The sequence below is a fragment of the Rhinoderma darwinii genome, chromosome 3, assembly GCF_050947455.1.
Source record: "Rhinoderma darwinii isolate aRhiDar2 chromosome 3, aRhiDar2.hap1, whole genome shotgun sequence".
Classification (NCBI taxonomy): Eukaryota; Metazoa; Chordata; class Amphibia; order Anura; family Rhinodermatidae; genus Rhinoderma; species Rhinoderma darwinii.
In genome coordinates, this window is record NC_134689.1 from 128,278,047 (window position 1) to 128,299,572 (window position 21,526).

The 21,526-nt window shown below is 43.5% G+C and overlaps 1 protein-coding gene across 3 annotated transcripts in view; it reads right to left on the reverse strand.

Moving 5' to 3' along the window:
- The window catches only part of ANO4 (anoctamin 4), a 257,106-nt gene that overhangs the window by 60,082 nt on the left and 175,498 nt on the right, over nucleotides 1-21,526 (reverse strand). For all 3 annotated transcript variants that reach the window (XM_075856701.1, XM_075856699.1, XM_075856700.1), the window contains one exon: nucleotides 14,941-15,047. In XM_075856701.1, the coding sequence (XP_075712816.1) occupies nucleotides 14,941-15,047 (107 nt within the window). The remainder of the gene's footprint in view (nucleotides 1-14,940; nucleotides 15,048-21,526) is intronic.

The window sequence follows — 21,526 nt, forward strand, 5'->3', positions numbered from 1 at the left end:
ATCACTTATGCAGTGCAAAAGGACAAAAAAAGACATTTTCTGAGATAAAGAGATCCCACGACTGGAAAACTCACCTCCCTTTAAATAGAAGTAAAAGGCAGACCCAGCAGAAAGTGATGATAAACTTTCATTTGTATCGACTACCTATGAAAATGTCTGCTTGCATTTCATGCATTCAGAAACGTAATAGCAGACACTACTGAAGTTAAAAGCACATACACAGTAGAATATGGAAAGATTTTGTTTTCCCACTTGAAAACTTTCTTCTATTTATGTCTACTGCCAAGAACACACTGCCCATTGATGCCGTCTGAATGATAGTTGTGCAGGCCAAACTTTACATTTGGTCCGAAATCTCTATCTTTGACTAACATTGGCTTTGTAATGAGATAATATAAAACTAATATCTTTGTAATATATCTTAATTATCTTATTGCTCTTTTCACTTCATTCAGTTTCTTTTCATATGTACTGTAATGTAGCAAAAATGTGAGACTACTTGGAAGCCATCAACAAAAAGTCAAGCTACTGTTGACAGTTCTTCTTTTGGCTTTACTTTTATTCAACTTCTCAGTAGGGAGTTAACAACTAATGGAAATACCAAAAGAGATGATTAAAATTCTAAGCAAAACTGCTAGATTATACATTTGCTAACTGTATGTCAATCAAATGTAAGAAATAAATTTGTGAACATTATTGCGGATTTCTCATTGAAAAAAATGGGACGTGGATTTCACATGATTTCGGCTCGGAATCTATGTGAAAATTTTGCACTCTGAACATGGCCTTATGTCTGCAGGGGAATGTTTTTTCCTCCCATAATTAGCTACAATGTATGTGCTGTATAACTTCTGCAAGGTTTTACTACTACAGTATTTGCATGTGGAAAGTAGCTTCTAGCAAAGTAGCTACAAAATACTCTCAAATATTCTAGATGGTCAAGGAGGTACACTTAAAGGTCCAGTGTTATTAAAAATAAAAATAGTCTGCTTTTTTTTCCAGAAACAGCGCCACATCTGTCCAAGTGCTGTGTTTGGTTTTGCAGTTTAGCCCCATTCACTTGCAGGTTTCCATGGCCATTGATCATTGTGTTAAATATATACTTTTCAAGCATTCCTTGTTCTCGTGACAATAATAGAAGAAAAAGACGGCGCCACCTTGTGTAGATCAGTAGGTCGGGGTGAGGAAACAATGACGAGAAATGTGCTCACCAGAAAACGGAGGTTTCAAGGCGTATAATATCCACAGTGCTGCTGCCAGATCCGAGTCGGTGTCCAGATGGGACCGCTTAGGTAGAGACAAATGCAGGTAAAAAAAATGGATCTTTTCAAAGGCGCTGCTGTGTGGTGAGAATAATGTGGAACGAAGTCCCGGGGTATTGGTAATAAGTTCAATTTATTGAGAGTGGCTACGCGTTTCGACGATGAACAATCGTCTTCCTCAGGCCATGTACATATCAGAAAAGACACATCTTATATAACATGTAGGTACAAATTAACATAATTGAAAAAACCGCCAAATCTGACGGGGTCAAGGTGCGATCTTGACGTCACTCCCGGCTTTTTTACTCCACAGTGTTCCCATCGTGGGGCTATAAGTGCATAATGTATTTTGACATACAAGTTGAATGTTTATTCATAGGGATGAGGTACAGTTAAAAAATGAAAGTAATAAGTGAAAAATGAATGAAAGAAAAAAGTAAAGAATGTAACTGGGTTTGGAGTTTTGGAGTGAATGAAGCCGGGACGCGGCCTCGTTACCAGGACAACCAAACAGAGATCATAGCAAAGAAGCGAGTTGATAGAACTGTGCTTGCCGTAGGTAAGATATTGAACCCATTAAAAGTTGTTTAAAAGACATGTATTACTTAAATAAGAGAATGCACATGAATGCCGTATCAGGCATAGGCATTGCATATATGGCTGTGCTGATAAAACATTAGGTAGCTAAATTTAGCGTGGATAGCAACCTGGTTCGGTCCTGATTTAAGTTAGAGTATGCAGCATATTTTAAAACTGGAATGTAAATTAATATGAGTGAGTTTGGAGTGTATGAAGCCGGGACGCGGCCTCGTTACCAGGACAACCAAGCGGAGATCATAGTAAAGGAACAGATTGATAGCACTATGCTTACCATGGGTAAGATATTGAACCCATTAAGAGCTGCTTGAAAGGCATGTATTATTTAAATAAATAAGAGAATGCACAAGAATGCCGTATCAGGCATAGGCATTCATATATGGCTGCGCTGATAAAACATTAGGTAGCTAAATTTTAGCGTGGTTAGCAACCTGGTTCGGTCCTGATTTAAATTAGAGTATGCAGCATATTTTAAAAACTGGAATGTAAATTAATATGAATGGGTTTCGGAGTGTATGAAGCCGGGACACGGCCTCGATACCAGGACAACCGAGCGGGGATCATAGTAAAGGAGCAAATTGATAGTGCTATGCTTACCGTGGGTAAGATATTGGACCCATTAAAAGCTGCTTAAAAGACATGTATTATTTAAATAAGAGAATGCACATGAATGCCGTATCAGGCATAGGCATTCTTATATGGCTGCGCTGATGAAACATTAGGTAACTAAGTTTAGCGTGGTTAGTAACCTTGTTCGGTCCTGAACTTAATTAGAGTGTTCCTCAAAAAAAAAATAAGTTCCTCATATTAATTTACATTTAAATATGCTGCACACTCTAATTAAGTTCAGGACCGAACAAGGTTACTAACCACGCTAAACTTAGTTACCTAATGTTTCATCAGCGCAGCCATATAAGAATGCCTATGCCTGATACGGCATTCATGTGCATTCTCTTATTTAAATAATACATGTCTTTTAAGCAGCTTTTAATGGGTCCAATATCTTACCCACGGTAAGCATAGCACTATCAATTTGCTCCTTTACTATGATCCCCGCTCGGTTGTCCTGGTAACGAGGCCGTGTCCCGGCTTCATACACTCCGAAACCCATTCATATTAATTTACATTCCAGTTTTTAAAATATGCTGCATACTCTAATTTAAATCAGGACCGAACCAGGTTGCTAACCACGCTAAAATTTAGCTACCTAATGTTTTATCAGCGCAGCCATATATGAATGCCTATGCCTGATACGGCATTCTTGTGCATTCTCTTATTTATTTAAATAATACATGCCTTTCAAGCAGCTCTTAATGGGTTCAATATCTTACCCATGGTAAGCATAGTGCTATCAATCTGTTCCTTTACTATGATCTCCGCTTGGTTGTCCTGGTAACGAGGCCGCGTCCCGGCTTCATACACTCCAAACTCACTCATATTAATTTACATTCCAGTTTTAAAATATGCTGCATACTCTAACTTAAATCAGGACCGAACCAGGTTGCTATCCACGCTAAATTTAGCTACCTAATGTTTTATCAGCACAGCCATATATGCAATGCCTATGCCTGACACGGCATTCATGTGCATTCTCTTATTTAAGTAATACATGTCTTTTAAACAACTTTTAATGGGTTCAATATCTTACCTACGGCAAGCACAGTTCTATCAACTCGCTTCTTTGCTATGATCTCTGGTTGTCCTGGTAACGAGGCCGCGTCCCGGCTTCATTCACTCCAAAACTCCAAACCCAGTTACATTCTTTACTTTTTTCTTTCATTCATTTTTCACTTATTACTTTCATTTTTTAACTGTACCTCATCCCTATGAATAAACATTCAACTTGTATGTCAAAATACATTATGCACTTATAGCCCCACGATGGGAACACTGTGGAGTAAAAAAGCCGGGAGTGACGTCAAGATCGCACCTTGACCCCGTCAGATTTGGCGGTTTTTTCAATTATGTTAATTTGTACCTACATGTTATATAAGATGTGTCTTTTCTGATATGTACATGGCCTGAGGAAGACGATTGTTCATCGTCGAAACGCGTAGCCACTCTCAATAAATTGAACTTATTACCAATACCCCGGGACTTCGTTCCACATTATTCTCACCACACAGCAGCGCCTTTGAAAAGATCAATTTTTTTTACCTGCATTTGTCTCTTGTTCTTATGACGTCTTTCATTTACTAACATTCATTTCAATATTTATTTTATTCTTTATTGTGTATAGATCTTATATTTTGACATATAATCTCATATTGTAGAAAATTATTTTGTCGACAGTTATCCAGGTAAAGTTTTTGCACTGGACTCAATTCTTGCTATGGCTTTGAGGCTAAATGAAACAAAACAACCCATGAAATTGCTGAAATATAGTTAACATTCTATAATAATAATAATTATAATAATAATAGACAGGATACACATTGTATAATGGTCATTTTGTTTTATAGGACAAAAAGTGTTTATGACCCAAGGACTGCAGGGAATTGTGTAATGTTCAAACCAAGAACAGAGGTGGCGTGGTAAAGAAAAGTAATGCGTTTCCATGACCATCTATGATTGGCTCTATATACAAACTGTCCATTGCTAAATGATGCCAGTAGTGTGCATGCATGGATATAAAAGCTTGAAATTAAATCGAGGCGCCTTTCCAGATTGTCTGTGTATTTATGTATTAAAGGTAACATGAGACAATGCGTAATCTTCCTTAAGTCTTGTCGAAAGCAACTAGACTGGTACACTAAACCTTACCAGAAGATCTAAGAGAATAAAATTCTAGATTCATATAATACAACAACAATAAAGCAATAGCTGCCCGTGGAAGTTGCAAGTTAAACAGATGGCATATTTATAATTTATCTTTATGTTTAAAAATTGAAAATGATCTTTACACAATAAAAAACAAATTTTGATGATTTAATTTTATTGTATGTAAATTTTAGGACTCAGATAACATGGAAATCAAAAATGAGTCTTACAGGAACATGCAAGTCAAAAGACTAAAGTATGGCAAAAATCGTTCCTCAGTAATGTGGTGAAATGATTCCGGAAAGCTGACGCCTACTTTACTGTCAAGAAGTATTCCCCTCTGGGGACCAGGGAGTCAGCAATGCAATTTTCGACTATGCATATTAATGCACTCAAATTCAGGTTTCTTTAAGCCTTGCAATTACCACTTTAACTGTAATTTCTTTGCAGGAAGAATTTAGTTCCCTCACGGTTGCATTTATATCAAAGAGCTTCTCTAATCTGTATTATTTATGTCAAGCATTGAAATTGCATTACAGTGCTTACAAACCACAATCCTGCTATAAATAATATCATAAAACAGAGCTGGGTAATAAAATGTACAAGAATGGCCTTTCCACAATTTGTTAAAAATAAAAAAAATAGCACATGCTACAGTAACACATGGGAAAAGCTATGTTTTTCATTTATTCAGACGAGAAGACAACAACTAAGGCGTCTGTACCCTCCCCAGATGAGAACAGTAGATTATACCATGTGAATCTATTGCATTTTATTCACAAAAGGTAGCTATTTTTTTAATAATCCTCGACAACCCCTTTAAAGAGGTTGTCCCATCATAACAACCACCAATCATGAAAACATGGGTCCCAAGCCCCTTGTTTGAATGGAGCGATTGTCATGATTACACATTGTCACATCATTCATTCTCTATAGGACTGATGAAGATTGTCAAGCTATCAAACATCTGATAGATGCGGGTCCCAGTTCCAGATCTCGTGAATGGCAATCCCCCGAACCTGTCCCCACCTGGTGTGGCGAACACTGGCTCGGCTGTTTCTGTAATTCCAGGAACCTCTCTACTGAGTTTTTGTTTTATTTTTTAGTACAAAGACGTTGTACTTATTGACCCATAAATATACCTTTTCTTGAATTATAGTATCAACCAGACAAGAGAGCCACTTTTCATATGAAGGAATTGTCTTCGTTATCCACAGGTGTAAAATTAACTTACGAGTCACAGGAGGAGTAGGAGTTCTTTACTTAGTGAATTTAACTATCTAGGCAATAGGGATTAGTTTCAGGTTCACAGGTCGTTTGAGCCTGAATGCAGATCTGACCACAATACATTATAAAGGGCTAGTGTGCGATCCTCTAAGAAGACTCTGACTACACCCTGAGCCAAATCAAACTATAGAATAAGGGAACCAATACCCGCTGCCTATTTGACACTTATATGTTATGTATGTTAGTGTATGTTTACCAACAAATGTGTGTTGTTCCACGTTTTAACAGCTTAATAAAAGCTAGGTTTTATAATTACTCCTTCCAGGGGCGTAACTAGGAAAGACTGGGCCCCATAGCAAGCTTTTGACTGGGGCCCCCCTCCGCTGGGTAACACACAGCCCCCCTTGTAGATAGTGCCTCCCTATAGATTCCACCACACAGCGCCCCCCTATAGATAGAACCATACACAGTCCCTGTAGATAGCGCCATACACAGCCCCTGTAGATAACGCCTTACAGCTCCCCTGTAGATAACGTCTTACAGCCCCATATCCCCCCTGTAGATAACGCCATACAGACCCCCTGTAGATAACGCCATACAGACCCCCCTGTAGATAACGCCATACAGAGTCCCCCCTGTAGATAACGCCTTACAGAGTCCACCTTGTAGATAACACCATACAGACCCCCCCTGTAAATAACACCATACAGAACCCCCCGGAAGATAACGCCTTACAGACCCCCTGTAGATAATGCCATACAGACACCCCCTGTAGATAACGCCATACAGAACCCCCTGTAGATAACGCCATACAGACCCCACCCGTAGATAACGCCATACAGACCCCACCCATAGATAATGCCATACAGAGTCCCCCCCCTGTATATGCCATACAGACCCCCCTGTAGATAACGCCATACAGACCCCCCTATAGATAACACCATACAGAACCCCCCTGTAGATAACGCCATACAGACCCCCCTGTAGATAACGCCATACAGAGTCCCCCCTGTAGATAACGCCATACAGACCCCCCTGTAGATAACGCCATACAGACCCCCCTGTAAATAACGCCATACAGACCCCCCTGTAGATAACGCCATACAGACCCCCCTGTAGATAACACCATACAGAACCCCCATGTAGATAACGCCATACAGACCCCCCTGTAGATAACGCCTTATAGCCCCCCCCCAAAAAAAACTACCTATAGTTTGTCCTACAAAAGACAAATACATGTTTGATCGTTGGCAGCGATAAGGAGAACGGGGGACCGAAAGTCCCACGAAGTTCTCCATGACAAACCTCGGACTTCCGGCCTCTGCGCAGTTCAATAAAAATGAAAGGAGCGCTGGTCATGCATGCGCACAAGCGCGACCGGTGCGGAAGTAATTTCTATAGAGCTGCAGACAGACCCCGGAAGTCCGAGGTTTGTCATGGAGAACTTCAGGGGACTTTCGGTCCCCCATTCTCGTTATTGCTGCTAGCGATCCCACATGTATCCCCTATCCTGTGGATAGGGGATGCATGTCTTTTGTAGGACAAACTATATGCCGTGGGAAGGGGGGCCCGTGCCGGCGGGTGGCACGGGCCCACTCATGCTGCTGGCCCCGTAGCAGCCGCTACGGATGCTATAGCGGTAGTTACGCCAGTAGTTACGCCACTGACTCCTTCCTTACTATTATAATATAACTTACGCGTCACATACAAGGATCTCAGTATTCCAACTCCTATAGAAGTTACAGTAAGGGTATGTTCACACGATGAGAGGCATTTACGTGTGAAAAGACAGACTGTTTACAGCTGCCTCGTTTCACACGTAAATGCTCCTCCTCGCATTTTGCGAGCCGTCTGAGACGCTCGTAAATCTTGAGCTGTGCTTCATTGAGTTCAATGAAGAACAGCTCAAATTACGTGGCAAAGAAGTGCCCTGCACTTCTTTGCCGAGGCAGTCCATTTACGCGTCGTCGTTTGACAGCTGTCAAACGACGACGCGTAAATTACAGGTCGTCTGCACAGTACGTCGGCAAACCCATTCAAATGAATGGGCAGATGTTTGCCGACGTATTGTAGCCCTATTTTCAGGCGTAAAACGAGGCATAATACGCCTCGTTAACGCCTGAAAATAGGTTGTGTGAACCCAGCCTTAGAGAGATTATCCCTTTCCAAGATGCAGGCAATATGATCAAACTTAGGCTTACATTAAAAAATATCATTAGACTCTTCTCGCATTATCATGTACATGCACGTCATGGGAAAGTCCACCTTCCCGCATTCTGACATGCATGTACGTGAATGTACGAGAAAGTATACTAACTATGCCAAAGCATTATATCAGATGTGATCAGAAATATCAGACTGTGATCAGATAATCAGCGATCAGCAGCAAGAACATTAGGCTTTCCCTATCCAGTTCGGCCTAATACTGCTATTTCCAATTCTGTCTTTCCTGCCTTGATCACCACATTCCTTCCTAATATTTACTCAATACATATATAGATCACTTGATAACATTTTACTCAGCATTGATAACTGCATTAATTCTCTGATTTTAGCTGCTCTCTATGCGTTTCACAATATCAATCCTCCCCTGTCTCCTCAGAAGTGCAAAGATCCCATTCAGCACTGATGGTATGCTGGACATATGAGACTGTATTATTAGAGCTACATAGAATTAATAGTAGTCCTTTATGAATTTTAATATTTAAAAAATTATTATTTTTAATAGTAATTAGTAAAAGTATTAGTTTCTCTACAATTTCTGCAGTAATACAATTTGGGATACAAGATATAGGAACCCTATTTATTGCAATTGCAAGGATAGTACAGGCTGGACCCGGCAGAATGCCCTAGGGGGAGGCCACCATGATGTAGGCAGGGAAGGAGTTAAGGACTTAGGAGGGGTGGTTAGGGGGCGGAGGTTAGTGGGGCGAGGCTAGGATACTTAAGGGTGGCAGAGAGGAAGGACGCCGCCATTACACCTAGCAGCACAAGAAAGCTTGTCCTGTACTGCTTTAAAGCATAGATGCACTACTCACTCAGCTCCGGGCGGCAGTGGCAGAATGAGGCATGGCTTGGCTGGCGGAGGGGTTGGGGCTTTCTGGCCTGCTGTCGGCGGCTTCGAGCTCGGCGGTGAGCGGATGAGGCGAGGAGCGAGTGGAGCCCTCTGGTCCAGGGGCAGGAGCGGAGGAAGTGTCGGTGCTTGGATCCGGGGAGCAGGCGGTGCCGTCATCTCCTCCCCAGCGGCGGTCCCGTTGCACGAGGCCTCCGGAGAGGTTGAGCCCAGAAGTAATTCCGCGAGCCAGGCGCAGGGTAAGGAGCCCCACGAGGGACCCTTCAGGCCGCCAGTAGCAGGATGGCCCGGTCTGAGAGGAATCCTGGAAGCCGGCCTGGCTCAGTGGAGGTGGGGGGGCAGGCGGCCTTGCAGCTGGGACCACCCTCTGCCTCCAGACGATGGGATCCAGGACTTGCGGTGAGCCGTGCTGGCGATGATCCAGTCGGGCGGCCCGTCTGTCCCCAGGATGATGTCACGGGTTCCAGACGTGTGCCACGGTCAGTGGTGACACGGCGGGCAGGTTGGCGGCAACATGCGGGCCGCGGGGTGGACAAGGCCCCCGACAGACGGGCGGAGAGGCCCAGTTCATCTGCGCTAGTCTGGAGCGCTCCCTTGGAGGGTCATGGATGTCAGGTGTGCGGCGCTTGTCCTGGGCCGGCTGGTCAGGATGAAGTTGACGACTGGGAGTTCGGTAACCAAGAGGGACGTCTGGATGGATCCTTCGCCCCGGCTGGTGGGGACACAGCACCTGCGCAGCCCGGTGAGTTGATGTCTCCTACTTTTTTGTTGCCTGCTATATTTTGGTCCCCGGGGGTGGGGGATGGGCGTTCCCTTGCGCCTACGGGATTGCCGGGGTTTAGCGGGGGGACTCCAGGGAGTGCGGTTGGTGAGGGGGGGGGATTCGGGAATTGTTGGGTTGTGTGCGTGAGCTTTTGGCACGATGCGGAGGTGGGGCGTTGGTTTCCCCGTCCCCGGTTTCAGCGTGGGTGGGGCCGTCGGTGGGGCCTGAAGTGGTGGATAGCACGCCATGTGGAGCTGGGGGGTTGTCTAGGGAATCGGGTGTGGCTGTGTCGGTGCAGACGGAAAAGAATGGGGCCGTGAATTGATGTACGGTTGAATGATAAGGCGAAGGGCGAGGTCTATGTTTGTTTTGAGGGCCCATTGGGGGCACATCTGCAGCCTGAAGTAAGGGAAAAAATATGGAGGGACGAATATGTTGACATTTTTTCGTTGTTGCCAGTGGAGAAGTTTAATTTAGATAAAGGGAAATGGTTTGAAAGCAAAAAGGAGAAGGAAGAAAAACGTCGGTATCGGTTGATTTGAGTGTTGCCCATTACCGGATCTAGTGGTGTCACCGCTGGGGGTGGTGCCCAAGAAGGAGCCGAATAAGTTTAGGCTCATACATCATTTATCTTACCCGCGGGGGCGATCGGTTAATGATGGGATTTCTCCGGAACTTTGCTCGGCGGTTTACACATCGTTTGATGCAGCGGTTGCGCCGTTATGGGGTGGGGGCTTTAATGGCGAAAACGGATATTGAGTCGGCTATTCGCCTCCTCCCTGTGCATCCTGATAGCATACGGCTGTTAGGGTGTTATTGGGACGGGGCTTATTTCGTGGATCGCTGCCTCCCTATGGGGTGTTCGATTTCCTGTGTCTATTTTGAGGCTTTTAGTTCCTTCCTGGAGTGGGTGGTTTGCGATGTGGCGTGGGCCTCGTCGGTGATACATTACTTGGACGATTTCCTGTGTGTTGGTCCGGCCGGTTCTTCGGTATGTTCTACTTTGTTGAGCACGATGGAGTGGGTGGCAAAGAGGTTCGGGGTGCCTTTGGCCCAGGACAAAACAGAGGGGCCTAGCTCCTCTCTGGTCTTTTTGGGGATCACCATTGATTCTGTGAGGATGGAGTGTCGGCTCCCGGAGGATAAATTGGTGGCTTTGCGGGCGGAGGTAGGTGGATCGGGCTAGGCATTTGCGTAAGATTTTTGCGTGCATTGCAGTCCTTGTTGGGAAGGCTCAATTTTGCTTGTAAGATCATGCCCATGGGCCGGATTTTTATCAGGTGGCTGTCGGGAGTGATGGCTGGGGTGTCGGCCCCGCATCATTTTATTCGTCTGACTAAGGAGCTGAGGGCGGATTTGGCAGTTTGGTTTGAGTTTTTGCATTGTTATAATGGGAAGTCCTTGATCATGTCCCCGGTGGTTGACAGCGTGGATTTGGGAGTTGTTTACAGATGCTGTGGGGGGTGTGGGATTTGGGGCTTACTGCAAGGGACAGTGGTGCGCGGCTCGGTGGCCGGAGAAGTGGGCGGAGTTGCGTTTGGTGAAGAACCTTGCCTTCCTTGAGCTGCTTCCCATAGTAGTGGCGGTGGAAATTTGGAGTGAGAGGTTTCGGGACAGCAAGGTCCGGTTTCATTGTGACAACTTGGGGGTGGTGGGGGCTATTAATAATGTGTCGGCTTCACACCCCCCCCCCCGGTCGTTCGGCTGTTGAGACACTTGGTTTTACGTTGCTTGTCGTTGAACGCTTGGGTTGTGGTGGTTCATGTGCCGGGAATCAAGAATGACATCGCAGATTCTCTTTCTCGCTTGCAGTGGGACTGTTTCCAGATGGTAGCTCCGGACGCGGAGGCGGACGGGATCTCTTGTCCGGAGTGGCTGTGGGGGCTGGGTTACGAGCTGCAGGAGGATTGATTCAGGCCTCGCTTGCTCCGGGTACTTGGGCTGCTTATGATTCTGCATGGCGGGAGTGAGAAAGTTGGCTGTCAGCTCTGGATGGGGTAAGGACGGATGATGATCGGGTTGTGGCGTTGTTGGCTTTTCTGGGACAGGTCTCTATTGCAGGCTGGTCGGTGTCCAAGGTTAATCGTTTTGTGGTAGCCCTGGCTTTTGGTTTTAAGCTCCGGGGGTACAGGGATGTTACAAAATGTTTTTTGGTCGGCCAGGCCCTGAGGGGGTATAGGAAGGTGAGGATGTTGCCGGACCGTCGGCGCCCAGTGACTTTTAATTTGTTGGAACAGTTATGGGGGGTGTTGGGTGACATTTGTTTTTCTAGTTTCGAGGTGACTCTGTATAGATTGGCGTTCTCGTGGGCGTTTTTTGGGGCCCTGAGGGTCGGGGAGCTGGTGGCGCCCAGCACAGGGAGGCCTGGGGGGTTGAGGATGGAAGATGTGGTGTTGACGGATCGGAGTGTGGAATTCTGGATCCGGCGTTCTAAGATGGATCAGGGGGGTTGGGTAAGAGAGTGGTGTTGGGGGCGGCCAGGGGGGGCCAGGATGTGCCCGGTCGCATGCTTTGTGGGGTACAGAGTGGTTTCGCCGGTTCTGAGGGGACAGTTGTTGTGTCACAAGGGCGGGTCCTTCCTGTGCAAGTACCAGTTTACGTGGGTTTTTGGTAGGTGTCTGCGACAGTTGGGATTGGAGGAGTCTTTGTTTTCCCCCCATTCATTTTGTATTGGGGCGGCAACGGAGGCGGTGTCTTGGGGGTTGGGGGAGGAGGTGGTAAAGCGGATAGATTGGTGGGATTCCCGCCGTTTTCAGCAGTATGTGCGCCCTCAGTTTCTGTGATAATTCAGTCGTAATCCCTCCTCTCTTGTCTCTCCCTCCCTCTCGTTTTTCCCTCCTCCTCAATGTTTCGCTTGCATCCGTACATAGTTTTGCTTTAATCCGTTGGTTTTTATTTTCCAGGTCCCTTGGGCTGATTGGTGTAGATCGTTGGGCATTCGTACGTTCATTGGGGGATGGAGCGGGCTGATGTTCGTCCAGTTGGGTTTTCGGCGGGAGGAGGTAGTTGTGCGGTGGCTGGGGAGTAGAGGGATGATGTGGAGTCGGGTGTTGCCTGATGTGCATAGGTTTGCGCGGATGGACAGGGCCCTGGATATCCTGGTTTTGCACGTCGGGGGTAATGATTTGGGTAGTCGTCCTTTCCGGGAATTGATTAGGGATATTAAATATGATCTACTCAGGTTGTGGTCCAGTTTCTCGGGAGTTAAGGTGGTTTGGTCGGAGATTGTCCCGCATAAGGTTTGGTGGCATGCCAGGTCGGTGTCGCGTTTAAATAAAGCCCGGGTCAAGGTTAATCGGGCGGTTTCGGGTTTTGTGGTGAGAAACGGGGGGGTCTTCGTGCGTCATTACGACTTCGAGGATGGCCTGGGGTGATGGTGTGCACCTTACGGCCGTGGGGATTGACCTGTGGACTCTGCGCTTGCAGGAAGGAATCGAAAGGGCCCTCTTGTTGGGTGGGGGCTTGCATACTTAAAGGTGTCTAAGTATGTTCGTGTGGCGGATTGGGGGTCCTTGGAGTTGGTGGTAAATTACTGTGGGGGGGATTCAGACATTTGTAGCTCCAAGGACTCCCCTTCCATTGTTATTATTATTTGTAAATTGTTGTTCATTATGTTTGTTTGTAAATAAAATGGCTGCTGTGGCCAAATGTATCCAACCCAAGTGTCCAAGTTTTATTATAGGGATGGGGATTTGGTAAAGGGTATGGCCAATAATGGAGAAGGGGAGTGGATGAGGTCACATGCCCCCGGTAGAAGTGTACGCACTCTACAGTCCCTGATCAAGTACAGGCTGGACCTGGCAGAATGCCCTAGGGGGGGCCACCATGATCAGGGATGTAGGCAGGGAAGGAGTTAAGGACTTAGGAGGGGTGGTTAGGGGGCGGAGGTTAGTGGGGCGAGGCTAGTATACTTAAGGGTGGCAGAGAGGAAGGACGCCGCCATTACACATAGCAGCACAAGAAAGCTTGTCCCGCCCTAAATGTTTTTGTTCGTCTGTGTTGGCAATTTTGGTATTTCGCTTTGTTGCTCGTTGTTTTTGTTTTTCCGCAGGTACCGGAGGATGCTGTGGAACAGTTTTGCAATGTCGCAGCAGTTGTATGGTGGATTGGGGGTCCTTGGAGTTGGTGGTAAATTACTGTGGGGGGAGGATTAATCGGGGGTATGGTCCCTCCCCAATTTATTATGGTTGGTAGTCTGGTCAATTTTGACTCCTGCTGGGTGGTGTCCCGGGGAGTGATTGCGGTTTAGGTCAGCCAACTGCAGGTATAACGGTGCCCCTGAGCCAGTAGGGTGACGGCTGGGAGTAAAATACGATGCAGGTGGGCTGTTTGGTGACAGACTTTTGTAGCTCCAAGAACTACCCTTCCATTGTTATTATTATTTGTAAATTGTTGTTCATTATGTTTGTTTGTAAATAAAATGGCTGCTGTGGCCAAATTTATCCAACCCAAGTGTCCGAGTTTTATTATAGGGACTGGGGTTTGGTAAAGGGTATGGCCAATAATGGGGAAGGGGAGTGGGTGAAGTCACATGCCCCCGGTAGGAGTGTACGCACTCTACAGTCCCCTGATCATGTCCGTGAACAGTTTATAGTTGAACCTAACCAACCGCCACATCAGAAGCAAGTGGCAAGCCATGTATAACTGTTAAGTTTTGTTTTATTGCAGGGAAACGGGTCCAGTTACCCAGTCAAGGGCTGTAAAGGTATAATGTTTAGATAGAGCTCAATCAATTATTTTCTGAGTAGGTGTCTCATTTATAAACAACTGCCTGAAATGTCAGTAATTGGCTAGTACAAAAGTAAAATATAGTTTCCTATATGATAACTCCATCATAAAGCAAAGGGGTTTACTAACAGAGTACAAGACGGGTTTATCTTTCTAAAGTGCAGTCTTCTAATGTGGATCTTGAGGACTCTAACTGAGGGGCGAAAGGTGGTTGACTATCTACAGGTCTCTGTCACAGTTGTGAGATATGTATATAGGTTTTTATGTGAGTATGCAAATAAACATTTCAACCTACCTGCATCTTTGGCCTCTAAGATAACTTCAAAAAGACCCCGTTTTAACAGAGCATACATTATTGTATATTATAAAAGTTATAGAATTAGTAAAGTGCTCAGTTAGTTTAGCTCCATTGACATTTTTCTGTAGAATCCCTTTAACTTTAGGCCACTGTCAAATAATATGTGACGCATTTTAGAATCCATCTTATAGCCACAGTGCCCAGATATTTTTAGTTGCTAAGTATTACTTACCTATTTTATTTTTGCCCTCTTCATATTTAACTCTTTGTAGAATATGATGTACAATCCGACTTCTTGTGGCATTGTTGAAAAAGGTGTCTTTGTTGTTTATAATAAAACTACAAAAATATAAAAAAAAAAGTTAGGTCAATTATAACATCATATATATTTATCACCGCTACAATTAGATTTTAGTTTTTATTTTTTTTATTTAGGAGGAGCTTTTAGGTGAACTAGAGGAAGCCAATAAACTACTTTGCGGAAATATTGCTTTTTTATTATATTTTAATGTAATACGTAATATGATATAATATGTCTGTTTTACTACTTACTTCTAGTGCCTAATGCATACAGAAGTGCCTGATGCTCTAAGGAATACAGAAGGATCCCCAATTTTAATTGAGATAGAATCAATGATCATTGCAAGTACCTTGGACAGCACCATGGAGTAAAAAAATATAAAACTCAAACTAGCTCCGTAAAAAAAAAGGTGCGTTTGCTGGTCAAATAATATTAAAAAACTGTTTTTCATTTTTCTAGAGAAGGCATTCTGGTCTGGCTTTCCAAGTCTAAGCTTTATAAGCTGATAAATCTACTGCATTTGTTATGTTAGTCATATGCATTCCCGTAAAGTCACCTCCTGGACTTATTTAATGCAAACATTCACTAAAATGGGAAGATGTATTTTTATCACAAACAAAAATCATGTAAAGGTAAAATCTAAACTTTGTGTATTATATAAAGTATATACTGACAACTGATTCCAATACGTCTCATCTAATAGCATGCATCCCATAAATAATATAGATTATGCTTTAAAAATATGTACTGATAGACTATTTTATGATTACATTATATAATTTTGTATTATACTTACTGTTTATCTGAAGTTTTTATAATATAATATAATTCTTAGTAGAGAAAATTTTGTCAGACTCTTTAGAGTCTAAATCTTTTTTTCATTCTTGGACAATTTAACTATGTAATGTATTAGGCTATGTTTACATGGTTCGGATTTGCCAACCCGTTGATCTGCGGCAGAAATTTAGAGGCTTATCTTGGATTTCTGCTGTGGATTTGCAGTTTGATCTACGGCGGATTCCCATGTACGTAGAAAGCCATAAACTTTTACAAGCGGAATCCTGTCATTAAATTACATATGAGTTATTGACGCGTATTTGAAAACCACGCGGAAAATTTCACAGAAATCCACGCAAACTCCTGAACATTTGAACAGGGCCTTATAAAATGTTGTTGAATTCTTATGTGATCTAATTTCATATAACATGGAGACATATAATTAATATGCCTATAAAGCTTATCATTTTGCTAATCTTCATAGAAAAAATACATTAAGTCTAAAACATTAGAGCTTTAAATTTAGTGAAGAAGATGGTGGGAAGAAGATTTTCAGATAGTTTGGACATTTGTGGATGCGGAGATACAATTTTTGTTTATTTTTATATTGTTATCATTATTTTATTTAACCCCTTAAGGACACGTCCAATTTCGGCCTTGTGGACAAAGCAATTTTTATAGATTTCCCTCTTTGCATCCCGATGCTCATAACTCTTTTATTTTTTCTATGACGTAGTTGTATGAGACTTTGTTTTTTTGCGGGACGAGTTGTACTTTACGTAGGTACCATTTTTTGGTACAAATACATTATCGTTTAATTTCTACACATTTTTATTTTGGCGAACTAACTACTAGTACTGCCGTCAGAGGTCTGGACCAAATGAAAAATAAAAAAAAGGAGCCCGACACCGCTAACTGCTGTCACCCGCCTCTGCTCACATATGGGCTTGGCAGGACAGGCCCACTCAAGGCCAGTGGCGTCGCTAGCAAAGGGGGGAGGACCCGGTGCTAGCGACTGCCACATTCAAATGTATCTGTGTCCTCAGGATGCAGATACACTTGAATACTATAGGCTGCAGGCGACGCTGGGAAGAATCCCTGCACAGTCCGGCGTGATGAAGTCATTGTATCATGCTGGACTATGCAAGGGTACCACCCGTAGGCTGTGAAGCCCACGTCTGTTCCACGTAGGAACGGGCCAAGGTAAGCACAATTTAAAAAAAAGTTGGGGGCTGTGTGGCACTATATACAAGGGGGCTGTGTGGCACTATATACAAGGGGGGAGCCGTGTGGCAATATATACAAGGAGAGGAGGGAGCTGTGTGGCACTATATACAAGGGTGGCGGTGTGTCACTATATACAAGGGGAGGGGGAGCTGTGTGGCACTATATACAAGGGGAGGGGGGAGCTGTGTGGCACTATATACAAGGGAAGGGGGAGCTGTGTGGCACTATATACAAGGGGTGAGCTGTGTGGCACTATATACAAGGGGGGCTGTGTGGCACTATCTACAGGGGGCTGTGTGTGGCGCTTTCTACAGGGGGCTGTGTGGCACTATATACAAAAATACAAAAACTGCATTTTTTCCTATAATATCTTTTATTATAGGAAAAAAATAAAAACATTAAAAAAATTACACATATTTGGTATCACCGCATTCGTAACGACCCAAACTATAATGTTATTTTTCCCGCACGATGAAAACTGAAAAAAAACAAACAAAAAAGACAATGTCAAAATCACTATTTTTTGGTCACCATCCATTCCAAAACATAGAATAAATAGTGATCAAAAAGTCGCATGTACCCCAAAACAGTACCAATAAAAAAACACTTGTGGGGGCAAAATGCTCAAAACACCCTTTAAAATGCCTTAAGGGGTGTAGTTTCTAAAATAAGGGTCACGTCTAAGGGGTTTGTTTTACTATTTCACCTCAAAGCCCTGCAATTGTGGGTCAATGCAGTGAAAATAACCAAAGTAGACATCAAATGCGCATTGGAACACACTTCACTTCTGAGCCCTATCATATGTCCAGGCAAATGATAAATGCCTAAAGGGGTGTAGTTTCCAAAATGGGGTCAGTTCTTGGGGGCTTCCACTGTACCATTGTACCTCAGGTTATTGCAATTGCGACATGGCGTCCAAAAAACAATCCAGCACAATCTGCATGCCAAATAGTGTTCCTGCCTTTCTGAGCCCTGCCGTGTGTCCAAACAGCAGTTTATGACCACATGTGGGGTATTACCGTACTCGGGAGAAATTGCTTTGCGAATATTGGGGTGCTTTTTATCCTTTATCCCTTGCGAAAATGAAAAAAATGCAACTCTTTAGTGTAAAAAATTTTGATATTAATTTTTACAGCCTAATTCCAATAAATACTGCAAAACACCTGTGGGGTCTAAATGCTCACCATACTCCTAGATAGATTCCTTAAGGGGTGTAGTTTCCCAAATGAGGTTGCTTTTGGGGGTTTCTACTCTTGGCCCCGCAGGGGCTTTGCAAGTGTGACATGCCATCCGCAAACCATTCCAGCAAAATTTGAGCTCCAAAAGCCAGATGGTGCTCCTTCCCTTTCGAACCCTGCAGTGGGTCTAAACAGCAGTTTATTACCACATATGGGGTATTGCTGTGCTCAGAAGAGTTTGCTTTACAAATGTTGGTGTGCTTTTTCTCCTTTATTTATTGTGAAAATATAAAAATCTGAGTTAAAACTACATTTTATTATTAAAAACGTAGAGTTTCATTTTCACGGCCTAATTCCACTAAAGTCAGCAAAAAAACTGTGAAGTCAAAATGCTCACTATACACCTTGATAAATTCCTTAACCTCTTCACGCGCTAATCCGCAATAGTACGTCCTGCACAGGGCTTGCTTCCCGCATCCAGACGTACTATTGCGGAGTAGTTCCCGGCGCACACTGTCCTAACGACAGCTGACACTCCAGCCTTGCCGGTCAGCGGACCATCGCCGCTGATTTTGGCAATTAACCCCATAAATGCGGCGACGGATTGCCGTCGCCGAATTTAAGTGGTTTGAAGCACATCAGCAGCCCCCACGAACTGATCGTGGGGGCTACCGATGCTTGTCATGGCAGTCGGAGGTCAGACAATGACCTCCGGGTTGCCATGTACGGAAGCCTCGGAGGAGCAAGCTCCTGCCGGTCCTCCGAGGCTTCCTGTCAGTGTGACTGTCACGTCACAATGACAGTTAGGGTATGTGCACACACACTAATTACGTCCGTAATTGACGGACGTATTTCGGCCGCAAGTACCGGACCGAACACAGTGCAGGGAGCCGGGCTCCTAGCATCATACTTATGTACGATGCTAGGAGTCCCTGCCTCGCTGCAGGACAACTGTCCCGTACTGAAAACATGATTACAGTACGGGACAGTTGTCCTGCAGCGAGGCAGGGACTCTTAGCATCGTACATAAGTATGATGCTAGGAGCCCGGCTCCCTGCACTGAATCCGGTTCGGTACTTGCGGCCGAAATACGTCCGTCAATTACGGACGTAATTAGTGTGTGTGCACATACCCTTAGAGTACATTACACTACGTGTGTAGTGTAATGTACTCGAGCAGCGATCAAAGCTGCAAGTCTAAGGGTCCCCTAGTGAGACAAGTGAAAAAAGTAAAAAAAAGATAATAAAAATGTTTTTAAAAAAGTGTAAAAATAAAAGTTATAAGTTATATAAACAAACATTGCATTTTTTTCCTATAATAATTCTTTCATTATAGGAAAAAAATGAACACGTTAAAAAAAGTACACATATCTGGTATCACCGCGTTCGTAACGACCCCAACTATAAAACTATAATGTTATTTTTCCCGCACGATGAACACCCCAAAAAAAATCAATAAAAAACGGCACCAGAATCTCTATTTTTTGGTCACCACCCCTCCCAAAATAGAGAATAAAAAGTGATCAAAAAGTCACATGTACCCGAAAATAATACCGATAAAAACTACAAACCGTCCCGCAAAAAACAAGCTCTTACACAGCTTTTTTGACTGAAAAATAAAAAAGTTACGGCTCTCAGAATACGGTGACAGAAAATAAATTATTTTATAAAAAAGTGATTTTATTGCGCAAACGCTGCAAAACATAAAAAAAACCTATATACATCTGGTATCGCCGTAATCGTACCGACCCGCAGAATAAAATATAATGGTCATTTATAGTGCACGGTGAACGCCGCAAAAAATAAACTAAAAAACATTGTCAGAATTGCTTGTTTTTGGTCACCCGGCTTGCAAAAAAATTTAATAAAAAGTGATCAAAAAAATCGCATGTATCCCAAAACGGTACCAATGAAAAGTACAGATTGTCCCGCAAAGAATAAGCCCTCACGCAGCTCCGGTGGTGAAAAAATAAAGAAGTTCTGGCTCCCAGGAATATGGCGATGCAAAATATGCAGTGTTTTCTAAAAGCGGGTAACATCCGACACCATTTATCAGTGGGACATCGGCCACACATCTATGAATTATTATTTATTTACCGCATTATTATACCCTCTTATTATGCCCTGATGTTCTCCGCACAGCTTACATATGCCCCCACATTATAAACTGAAATACCAGCGAAACCCAAAACAGAAAAACTAACAAGCAAAATCTGCGCTCCAAAAGCAAAATGGCGTCCCTCCATTCTGAGCCCTGCAGCGTGCCCAAACAGCAGTTTGCGTCCACATATATGGCATCGCCATACCCGGGAGAACACGCTTAACGTTTTATGATGTATTTGCCTTCAGTGGCACAAACTGGGCACAACATATTATGCACTAAAATGGAATATCAGTGAAAAATTGCAATATTCACTCATCCGCTGTGCATTAACCCCTTTGCGCACTATGACTTAATAGCACGTCATGGTGCGGGGGTTGATGTCTGGAGCCGGCTCACGTGCTGAGCCCGCTCCATACGCTGCGGGTGTCGGCTGTGTATTACAGCTGACACCCAGGACTAACGGACAGGAACAGCGATCGCGCTGTTTCGGGAGTCTGTAAAAATAACAATATACTGCAATACAGTAGTATCGCAGCATATTGTACCCACGATCCAATGATCGCTGGTACAAGTCCCCTAAGGGGACTAATAAAATGTGTAGAAGAATTAAAGTTATTAGTAGTGAGAAAGAAAAAAGTTTAAAGTTAAAAAAAAAAAAACCTTTTCCCATTTTTGTTCAAAAGTAATGTAAAAAAATAAACAGAATTGATATCGCTACGTCCGTAAAAGGCCGAACTATTACAATATACCATTATTTAACTCGTACGGTGAACACCGTAAAAAAAACTTTAATAATTTAAACCGCCAAAATCGCTGTAGTTTTCGTTTTTACCGCACGGCGAAAGCTGGAAAAACGAAAACCCCAGAAAATTGAATCAGATTTTTTTCCTATATTCCTATAATTTCTTATTTTTTTTCAGTTTCTGAGTACTTTTTATGGCACTTTAAATGGTATCAATAGAATCTACAATTCCTCCCGCAAGAAATAAGCCCTCACACCACTCTACTGACGGAAAAATAAAAAAGTTATGGCTCTTGGAAGGCGGGGAGTGAAAAACTAAAATAAGAAAGCAAAAAATGAATCAGTCCTGAAAGGGTTAATTCATTTCTAATGAAAAAAATGTATGACCACATGTGGGGTATTTCCGTACCCGGGAGAAATAGCTTTACAAAAATTGGTTGTTTATTTCTCCTTTATCCCTTGTGAAAATGAGAAAATTCAACATTTTAGT